Source organism: Cebus imitator, unplaced genomic scaffold (assembly GCF_001604975.1).
Source record: "Cebus imitator isolate Cc_AM_T3 unplaced genomic scaffold, Cebus_imitator-1.0 Scaffold863, whole genome shotgun sequence".
NCBI classification, from domain to species: Eukaryota; Metazoa; Chordata; class Mammalia; order Primates; family Cebidae; genus Cebus; species Cebus imitator.
The window spans coordinates 270,916-281,911 of record NW_016108178.1 but is presented as its reverse complement, the minus strand read 5'-3'; the positions used below and the strand labels follow the sequence as shown (position 1 = coordinate 281,911).

General features: G+C 59.3%; 1 protein-coding gene across 26 annotated transcripts in view; it reads right to left on the bottom strand.

Annotated features, from left to right (window-relative positions):
• Window positions 1-10,996, bottom strand: part of BIN1 (bridging integrator 1) — a 61,074-nt gene that overhangs the window by 31,172 nt on the left and 18,906 nt on the right. For 5 of the 26 annotated variants that reach the window (XM_017520651.1, XM_017520657.1, XM_017520659.1 and 2 more), the window contains exon 1: window positions 3,034-3,390. The exons of 20 other annotated variants lie outside the window; for them this stretch is intronic. In XM_017520651.1, coding sequence (XP_017376140.1) covers window positions 3,034-3,045 — 12 coding nt within the window. In that variant the 5' untranslated portion in view covers window positions 3,046-3,390. Of the gene's footprint in view, window positions 1-3,033; window positions 3,391-4,693; window positions 5,242-10,996 lie in introns of those variants that run through there. One more of the 26 variants, XM_037735622.1, reaches the window with a different exon arrangement.

The window sequence follows — 10,996 nt, the reverse complement described above, 5'->3', positions numbered from 1 at the left end:
GACGTGCAGAGGGCGACGTGCAGAGGGAGAGGTGCAGAGGGCGACGTGCAGAGGGAGAGGTGCAGAGGGCGATGTGCAGAGGGCGATGTGCAGAGGGCCATGTGCAGGGGGAGATGTGCAGAGGGCGATGTGCAGAGGGCAATGTGCAGAGGGCGATGTGCAGTGGGAGATGTGCAGAGGGCCATGTGCAGAGGGCCATGTGCAGGGGGAGATGTGCAGAGGGCGATGTGCAGAGGGCGATGTGCAGAGGGCGATGTGCAGTGGGAGATGTGCAGAGGGCGATGTGCAGAGGGCCATGTGCAGAGGGCCATGTGCAGGGGGCCATGTGGAGAGGACGACGTGCAGGGGGCGACGTGCAGAGGGCGACGTGCAGAGGGCCATGTGCAGAGGGCGACGTGCAGAGGGCCATGTGCAGAGGGCGATGTACAGAGGGCGATGTGCAGTGGGAGATGTGCAGTGGATGATGTGCAGAGGGTGATGTGCAGAGGGCGATGTGCAGAGGGGCATGTGCAGAGGGCGATGTGTAGAGGGTGATGTACAGAGCAACCTTCACACAGTTGGCAGATGGGCCTGACTGACACCACCAGCCCTCACACCATGTCCAGGCTGATGGCATCCCAAGATGCTTGACAGAAGTCACAGATACACACACATTATGTGCAAATGACAAACTGCTATGCATCCTTCAAAACCTCGCTCAGGTGACATCACTGTGAACTGTCCCTGATCTCTCCTTCCCTCAGAACACGCTGCAGCACTTAGAGCCTGGGACCTTTCCTCTCTGCTATATGACATGCCTGCATGCCTCGTGCCCTCACCCTGAATGAAAGCTTGAGGTCAGGGACACTGTCCCAGTCATCTGTGTCCCCAGCACTCACACAGGGCTAAGCACAGGACAGCCACGCAAGATATTCTTGGTGGCTGCTGCTCATCTGAACTGCGGGCTTTGGGGGCAGAGACGTAACCTTAAACTAAACACCCGCCTCTCACCCTCAGGCTCCTCCTAGGCCAAATGGAAGGGTAAAGTACAGAAAGCCCTCAGCCCTGAGGGGTGGAGGGCATGGAGGGGTGGAGGGCGTGGCAGCACGGAAGCCTGAGGCTGAGCCAGCCTCCTGGCTCTGCAGGACCTCAGGCTGCTGAAGCTCTTGGCCCTCCAGTGCCCCCACCTTCAAAATGGGAGGAACGACAAGACCACAGCATGGCGGAGGTCCAGGTTAGACTGACAGGTGAGGCTGGCCTTGGCCACACGCCATCCTCACTGCACCCACCCTCATTTCATTGATGAGGGAACGCAGGCGCGTGGCCTGGGGTCCCCATCCTCAAGGAACTCCTGGTGTGGCTACCACAGGGAAAAACAAGCTGGGCACCTCCTGCCCCAGAACAGGAGCTGGGACAAAGCCGGGAGCCTTGGGACACAGGTCTCCCCCTCCATCCGTTCCACTCTTGGTTAGTGGGACCTACCCTGTGCCGAGCTCACAGGCAGACCACAGAGGGACACAGGGGACTCCAGGTGTCCAGGAGGGGATGGCCCTGCACCCACTCAGGAGAGCTGGGTAGGACAATTGTGCTGGGTTTTTAAGGATGGGTAGGAATTGGGTGAGGAGGAGGGCCTTGCGGCGCAGGCCAGGATTTGCACTCTGTCCAGGGTTATGGGGGGAGAGCGCCTGAGACAGTCAGTTCCACTTACACTCATCACACACTTACCATGCATGCTCACTCTGTGATAAACAAACAGGAGGCTTTGATAACTTGGCAGACGACGAGACACACAGAGGCCCAGGGAGCAGAGGCGGCCACAGAGCCAAGAGTCCCGGGAGCCTGATTGGTGCCACGCCCAATCACCTCCCATCAGAGCTTCCTCTCACCACGTCCTCAGCCCAAGTCCGATGTGAGTGGAGCCGAAGTGCCTCAGAGAGGACATCCCAGGGCAGGGCAGGGACGTGGGGGCAGGTGGCAGGAATGCCAAAGAGTGGCCCGTGGCCAGCTCCAGAGCCCCCTTCTCCTGCAAACGTCCACAGGTTCAGCCTCGCTGAGCCCCCGCTGTGGAAAGACACCAACCCAAGGCTCCTCCCTAGAAAGCCTGGGAGGCTCACTGAGTTGGCACCGCGCCTCCAGCACCAGGACCCACAGGGGCTCAGTGGGAGCGTCCCGTGGCCGAGTGCCCCTCCTCAGCCCTCCACCAAGGCCTCTGTCACAGCCCAGTGAGAGGACAGAAGGCCCTGGCGTCAGCCTCTCCCTGTGGGTACAGGGAGTCCTGCCACCCTCCTACGGCCCCCACGTGGCAGGCAAGGCCCTGACCCATAGTGTGAGTCATGGGGCACAGTCAGTGCCCGGCCACCAAACCCAGAGAGAGGAAAGGCGCCCAGGCCCGTCCTGTTTAAGCCAGGAGCAGCTCACCACCTACAGCACCCACCTAGCCACCGTGCACGCACTTCAAGATACCAGGGCCGACTCCTCACAAGGGAAGTGTCCTCACCTCTGAGTGACAGATGGCAGGGGAGCACAAACAAATCAGTACACAGCCTGAAGTGGCCAAGTCAGGAGGGGCCGGGAGCTCCAGCCACCAGGATGAGGAGGGGGCGGGTCTTTGGGCTGACCAGGCTGTGCCCCAGCAGCCCCTCCCGGGGTCTCTGATCCCGCCCTCAGCCCCAGAGAGCAGCAGGTCCCCTGCACTTGGGGACACACATCCACAGTCTAAGTGGCCTGGCCCAGGGCAGGGAGAAGCACTTCCCAGGCCATGAGAAGGACCAGCCCAGGGACCCAGGAGGAAAGCTGAAGGGAGGAGGGGTAAGGGCCACGTTCCCAGCCACTCTGGTCCCAGCCAGGGCCTGGGAGAAAGCGGGGGGCTCCTCGACCAGCCGGCTACACCCCTCATCCCCTGGTCCCCGCTGTGGTTGGAGGCATCTCAGTGGCTGCAGAGTTCCCAGCACCCCACCCCCCACACATGGAAGGGGGGCCTTATCCAGCAAATCTCCCCACCCAGGCACCCACTACCCAGCTACTGAGACCCCAAAAAATTCATGAGGCCCTCACCTTCCGCATCATCTCCTCCGCACGCCCGGCTGCCTGTGCAGGAAGGGTGGGCTGAGAAGTGAGCCCCGCCTTGCCCCTTCCTCTCAGCAGAGCCTGCGGTCAGGGGCCACAGGGACAGGATGCAACCCTCGCGCCCTAGCGGCCTCTCACTGAGGCTCCCCGGGCAGGCAGACACAGACAAAGGACGGGCAGGTGGGCAGGGGGAAGGCCACTGCCAGACACTCGGCCAGGCTTTCCCTGAGCCCAGTCCTGAGGGAGATACCCCAAGAAGCAAAAGGGAGGAGGACCCCTAGCACGGGACAAAGGTGATACTCTGCACCCCCACTGCCTCTGTGTCCAGGCTCCCTCCCTTCCTCCTGAGAGCTGTGCCCCTGTGAATCTGTCCTCGCCCCTCCTCCTCCACCCTCTCCCAAGCACGGCTGGGGTCAGCCAAGCTGGGGTGCTGTGGCTGATGACACAGGGCTGGCCTCCAGGGTCTTCCTGCCCTGGTGCTCCAGGGGCCCCTGCAGGAGAGACAGAGGGCAGGTCAGCCAGCTGACCGCCTCCCCGGTCACCAGCTCTGAGGCCTTGCAGGGACCGCCAGGAGCATCGCAGGACAAGTCTGCACCAAAACTAGGGTTGGTGTGGGCAGGCCATGGTAGGGGCCCAGGCAGGGAAGGGGTATAGTCCCTCTGCCTCCCCTCTCCTGCCTCCCCTCTCCTGCCTCCCCTCTCCTGCCTCCCCTCTCCTGCCTGCTTGATGCATCAGCTGGGGTGGCAGTGGTGAAGGGATACAAGGGGAGTCACAAACCCCAGGGGTAGAGGGGGCCAGTCTGAGGACAGTGCTGCAGACGCCATAGTCACCTAGCCCCCCAGCACACAACCCCTCCTGCAAGTCCATCTCTCAATGCAAGCTGCCCGGCATCCAGACGCAGAGAACCCCCTCCTGGCTGCTGCTCACACCTCCCCATCCCCACTCCGAAGGTGGAGTTGCCTAAGCCTGCTGCACACTTCCAGACAGAGGGTCTGGGTGGCCTCCAACAATCCAGGTGCCACGCAGGAGGCCACAGCAGCCCCGACGAGACAGCAGAGGGAGGAACAGAGGTTCTAAGCCCACCACTCACCGCCACACTTCATGTGCCCCTCCCTCTTGTTATTTTCAAAGTAGAAACCTCAAAGAAAGCAGACAAGATGCTACAGACTATTATCTACCCTTCACCCAGATTCGCCAATCAACTGTTACCCCGTGGCCACGTTCATTTGCTTTTTTTTGCTTTTCTCCTTTCTTGCTCTGTCGCCCAAGCTAGAGTGCATGGCACCATCCCGGCTCACAGCCGCCTAGACTTCCTGGGCTTAAACGATCCACCCACCTCAGCGTCCCAAGTAGCTGGGGCTACAGGCCACTGCACCGAGCTAATATTTTTAGTTTTTGTATAGACAGTGCCTCACTATGTTGCCCAGTCTGGTCTCGAACGCCTACCCTCAAGTGATCCTCCACCTCAGCCTCCCAAAGTGCTGGGATTGCAGGTATGAGCCACCATGCCCAGCCACTGGGATGACCTTCACTCCAGAATGCTTCTCCCCTAAATACTGCAACATATTCCCTAAGAACAAGAACGTGCTCGGAAATCCCCGTGATACCGTGAGCACCGCTGATCCATTTAATACATATTTTAAAACACCATCTAACACACGGTCCACATTCAGATATCCTTGGGTAACCCCCAGGTGCACTGTACGTCCGGGCTGTCTGTTTTTCAGTCTAGGATCCAGCTGTAGTTCACATATTGCTTCTGATTGTCGGGTCTCTTCTTCCTTTAGCCCAGAATGTTCCCCGCCTGCCTATTAATCAATGTCATCCTTTTATTTTTTCTTTCTTGATATTGGTATCTTTTTAAGAGTGAAAACCAATCACTTGGAAAATCCCGCCCCCAACCGGATCCATCTGTTTCCTTATGATGACATTCAGGTGAAATGCTGCTTTGGCGAGAGTCCGGCAGCCTTCCGACCACATTACAGCTGTGTTAAGCTTGACCACTGGGTCTGAGTCACGTTTGCCAGGTCTCTTGGAAAGAAAGGTCACTTTTCTCTTAGTCGTCTGCAGGGCAATCACTGTCACTGTGGCAAGGCAAAAAGTTGCTGAACTTTCTGCACAATGCCTTTACCATCCATCATTCTTTGCTGTTCAGCGTGAGGTCTGCAGGCAGCTTCATCCCGGTCTTCCGAGAGCCTGGGGGAGAGAAAAAACTGCAGACTGGCTGAAACAGAGTGTTCCCTTTAACAGGTCCCCTGGCGCACTGTATGCGCAGTGAAGCCTGAGAAGCACTGCAGTCACATCTTGGCTGGAACCCACCATCACCCAGTCTCCTCCACGTGACCCGGCATTCCACAAAGACGAGCTTCCCCAGTCTTGCCTTTGCGAGGAGGGGAGGAGGGCGGTGAGGATATCCTGAGTGCTTCGTTTTGCATTCACTATTCTTTTTGATGTTCAAACGTCCCAAGTACAACCAGTGGGAGATTTCGGACACGTGCTCATTCGTCTGCGAGCGCGTCCTTACTTTCTGCCACTACCAGATGCTCCAGGCTCAGCCTGCACTGTCCCTGCCCCAGCCCTGGAATCTGCCATTTCTCCAAGGAACCCCAATTTCCTTTAGTGAAGAGGCATGCTCATTGCCCTCAGGTATTTCACCTTTACACCATGCTCAGAGCCGCAGATTATTACCCCTACTTTAGAGATAAGAAAGGAAAGGCTGAGGCACTGAGGGATTTGGCTCTGCAGCTAAGAAGCAGCAGAGCCTGGATTCTGTGGCTTTGTGGTGGCGGCGAAAAAGCGTCATCATGCAGGTCTGTCTGCTTTGAGAAGTAAGAAGGGAGACAGACCCACGGCCAAGCAGCTGCCCTCTGGTCCCTCACAGTTCCTTCAGAGGCCACACTGCCTATGGGCTGTGGCACCAGGCTGGCAACGGCACAAGGGGCAGCTTCCTGGTCTCATCCAGCCCCGGGAAACTCGGTCTCCCTCCTCGGAGCCCAGTGATGCCACACGTGCAGAGGTGTCGGCAGCTTCAGAGCAGAAGTGATTAGCCCAGAAGCTAACACTTTCCTGGTGACGGATTAGGCCTTCTTCTCCCCCTCAGAGCTGCTTCTGCACCCTCAGGTTGGGAGGGGAGGGCACCCAGACCTGCAGCCAAGGACAGAGGGGCTAGAATGCAGGTCCCAGCCTCCCTGGGAAAGCTACGGGCAGCTGGGCCCCTTGCAGCAGCCCTGGGTGTGGCAGCAAAGGAGAGAAGTGGCCCAGGTTCCTGCCGCGGAACGGAGCCCAGGGGCATTGGGGAAGTGAGTCCCAGGAAGCAAGCCCAGAACACACAACACGCTTCTTAGCAGCTAGCCACACCCTTAGCAGTTTTGCCTTCCAACCTGCCAAAGGCACAGTGACTTTAAAGGTAAGTGCATTCCACCCCAGGAGGCAAGAATGCTCCCCAGCCTTCAGGGCTCCACACAGCAGCGCCAGCTCGGCCATGCACCTGCAGCAGACACCCCCAGTATGAGATGATGCCCACACACGCTCACACACACCTTCCTGGCACAGCCACCTGTCCATGGCCCTCCAGTCACTTCTGAGCACACTAGGAAGGTGGCAGGAACCACAAAGAAGCCACAGAGACAAGCAAGAGGCAGGGGGAGGTCAGGGGAGGCCGTGGAAGAGCCTGGAATGAGGAAAGAGCCCGAGAGAAAACCAGAGACGTGGAAACCAAGAGCAAACCCAGGGCAGCAAGACGAACCCCCGCCAGGAAAGGCCCAGCACTCTGGGGCGTGGGGCCCACCCCCTCAGCTCTCGTACTCAGGGCTGCCCCAAAAGGGGGACCTGAGCCAGGCCTCAGCCCCTTTCCTTGGCTCCTCTGTGCCCCCATACCTAGGGCCTCCTTGTCCCTCGGGTGGCAGGAGGGGCTAGCTCTGGGGACAGGCATCTGTCAACCTGCCCTCCCTCAGGGTAGATGCTGCCAGCTCAGCTCTCACTCCAGAGTGGACCCCTCCCCAACAAATTCCTTCCCTATGAGCCCCGCTGAGGGCCCTACACGTGCCCCTCTGGCTCAGTTCCACAAAGCTCACAGCACAAGGTATGACCACCAGGGAATCTCGCCTCCAAGGGCTTACCTTGGGCGGCCCACCACCCTTGAATCCCCTCCTCGTTGGGCTCATATCCCTAGGTCACCCCAAAGTGGCGACTGTTGGTCCCATTTTATAGATGAAGAAACGGAGGGTCAGGTGTGTCACGCAGATAAGGAGCATGAGAGCCAGGACACCATAGCTGATCAATTCCAAAGCCCAGACTCAACTTTTGACTCCCAAACTGGGGCACACAGACACTGCGGGGAGTGGGCAGTGTGCCTGGAGCTTGCTGAAGAAGATTCACACTCCATCTTGCTTTGATTCAAAGATCGAACTGATAAAGAAAACACTTTTGTGACATAACCAACATGACAGCTTGTGGATTAGAACGCAAAGCTGACAAAGATTTTCGCTATGAAACACAAAACCCGGAAGGCATTCCCAGCTTCCTACTGGCCGGCAGAGGCTGGGCAGCCCCTCCCCAGAAGCGCCTGTCCTCACCCCCAGATGGCGAGCCACCTTTTTAACAAGCCCCAAAGCTCCATCCCCTGACTCCAGTCCACAAAGACTCATCACACTTTACTGTGGTCCCCTGCTCAGAACGGCTGACCGAGGAAGCCGCCTGGCCTCCCTTGGGAGGCTGTCACTCTAAAATGATCATCTCCTTCCTCTTTTTGGTGATTTTCCCTTTCCTTTGTGAAATATTAGTGAGAGCAAAAAGTGGTGTTGGGTTTTCTCTTTTCAAGAGAAAACTGACAACAAAAACTTGACCAACTATGTCAGCCCCACAGCGATGCCTTGCTGGTCAACAATGAAACTCGGAGAGCACCCCCAGCCTGGCTGGCCCTGGAGGGCCTTCCTGCATCAGGGCTGGCAGCCAGCCGTGCCCCTGAGAATGATGGGGGAGGGGAGGGTAAGCTACAGGGTCGCCGCCTCCACACTCCTCTCTGCAGCTGGAAGGGAAGGCTCCCGCCCCAGAGAAGGAGTGTCCAGTTGACTTCAGGCCAGAAAGGCCCCCTTCCCATCCAGTGTCTCATCCCTCCCAGATGCCTGAAATTCCAGCCGGTTCTTTAGATAAGCCTATGGCCCGCCAGCGTGGAGCCACGGGGACCCCAGAGGAAGCCAGGGTGGGCTGGGGTGGCCTTGGGAGCCCAGAGCCGAGCACACAGCGGGAGTGGAGGCAGCAGGGGCCAGAGTCAGGCTGGGAGGGGGCTGGGTGAGCACACTCAGAGGGACCAGTGGGCAGGGCAGGAGGGACGGCAGAGCGGGAACCGCTCATCCAAAGGCCACGTGTGCTCAAAATCCTACCAGGGGAGGGAGGCGTTTCCCAATGAGGAAACTGAGACTCCAGTGTTATTAGGTAAGCAATAAGCTAGAATCCGCACTCAGCCCTCCTCTCCCAAGCCCATGGCTTTGATCAGCCACCCCACTACCTTCCACCCAGGAGGGCTGGAGGACTCCCTGGGTCATGACTGGCTCCCCTCCCCTCGGGACCATCCACCAAGCTGAGTCCACTCTTAGCCATCAGCAGAACCAGGTGTCCAGCAGCAAACAGGGAAGTTTCTAGAACGGCTAGGCCCACCCAGACCACCATCGAGCGCCCAGCCAGCCAGCTGCCCAGGCCTCCCCTTCCGGCTTCCTCCCCACCCAGCCAGCACTTAGTGGAAGACGGGAACCTTCCACCAGCCCCTCCACAGTGAAGAGTCCCCACCCCGGCTCTGGGACGTGGCCTCTCGGCTGTGGGGGCTGCTGGCTGTGGTGCTCACACTGTGGGCGGGCTGGCTAGACGCAGGAGGGATCCTCTCACAACCCCGTTCCTAGAGAGGGGTGCCAGAGCAGGGCAGGCACAGAATCAGGGCCTCCCCTGCCAACTCCCACCCAAAGACGAAGGCGGCTTCCTCCCCACACTCACCTCGCAACAGGCATCTGTGCCAGGAGCTGTGCGCCTGGCCCTGCTCTGTGGGGAACTGGGCAAGGTCTCTGTCCTGGAGGCGCCAACGTTCAAGGAGGAAGGCGATGTTGGAAGGCGCTGGGAGCCTCCGAGCAAAAATGCAGCAGAGGGCGGGCGCATTTTGGGACGCTGAGGGGGGCGGATCACCTGAGGTCAGGAGTTCCAGACCAGCCTGGGCAACACAGTGAGATCCCACCCCTACCAAAAATTGTTTTTAATTAGCTGAGTGTGACAGTGTGCACCTCTAGCCCCAGCTACTAGGGACGCGGGAGCAGGAGGATGGCTTGAGCTCAAGAGTTCAAAACATGCAGTGACACAGGACCGCAGCACTGCACCCCAGCCAGGGCAACACAGCAAGACCCTATCTCTTAATAAAGAAACATAGCAGAGCACAGAAGGGCTGGGGGTGTGACAGCTCAGCAGAGACCCAATGAAGGAGCGAGACAGCAGGCCAGGGAGGAAGAAGCAGGAAGGAAGAGCAACCCAGATAGAGGGCACAGTGAGTGCAAAGGCCCTGAGGTGGACAGGTGGGGACGCCACAGGACAGAAAGGCCAGTGTGCCTGAGAGTGGGAGGGGCAGGGATGACCAGGAGGCCCTGAAACACCAGGCGCCAGGCTTCCTGCTGATCCCTGCTGATTCCATAGCCTCATGTTGGACTCCTCCGTAACCTCATGAAGGAAATACTATTATATCCCCACTTTGCAGGTGAGGAAACTGAGGCACAGCCTTAACGACTCCCTAGGGTCACCCAGGTCCAGTGGTAAGGAGCTTTAACCACTGCACACGCGGCCTCGGCCCCCAGGACCACGGAGGCCCCTGGAAGACTCTGGCCCTTNATGTGAGTGGAGCCGAAGTGCCTCAGAGAGGACATCCCAGGGCAGGGCAGGGAGGTGGGGGCAGGTGGCAGGAATGACAAAGAAGTGGCCCCGTGGCCAGCTCCAGAGCCCCCTTCTCCTGCAAACGTCCACAGGTTCAGCCTCACTGAGCCCCCGCTGTGGAAGGACACCCACCCAAGGCTCCTCCCTAGAAAGGCTGGGAGGTTCACTGAGTTGGCACCGTGCCTCCAGCACCAGGACCCACAGGGGCTCAGTGGGAGCGTCCCGTGGCCGAGTGCCCCTCTCCAGCCCTCCACCAGGGCCTCTGTCACAGCACAGGAGGAGGACAGACGGTCCTGGCGTCAGCCTTTCCCTGTGGGTACAGGGAGTCCTGCCACCCTCCTACAGCCCCCACGTGGCAGGCAAGGCCCTGACCCATAGTGTGAGTCATGGGGCACAGTCAGTGCCCGGCCACCAAACCCAGAGAGAGGAAAGGCACTAAGGCCCATCTTGTTTAAGCCAGGAGCAGCTCACCACCTACAGCACCCACCCAGCCACCACGCACGCACTTCACGATACCAGGGCTGACTCCTCACAAGGGAAGTGTCCTCACCTCTGAGTGACAGATGGCAGGTGAGCACAGACAAATTAGGATACAGCCTGAAGTGGTCAAGTCAGGAGGGGCCGGGAGCTCCAGCCGCCAGGATGAGGAGGGGGCAGGTCTTCGGGCTGACCAGGCTGTGCCCCAGCAGCCCCTCCTGGGGTCTCTGATCTCGCCCTCAGCCCCAGAGAGCAGCGGGTCCCCTGCACTTGGGGACACACACCCACAGTCTAAGTGGCCTGGCCCAGGGCAGTGAGAAGCACATCCCAGGCCATGAGAAGGACCAGCCCAGGGACCCAGGAGGCAAGCTGAAGGGAGGAGGGGTAAGGGCCGCATTCCCAGCCACTCTGGTCCCAGCCAGGGTCTGGGAGAAAGCGGGGGGCTCCTCGACCAGCCGGCGACACCCCTCATCCCCTCGTCCCTGCTGTGGCTGGAGGCATCTCAGTGGCTGCAGATTTCCCAACACCCCACCCCCCACACATGGAAGGGGGGCCTTATCCAGCAAATCTC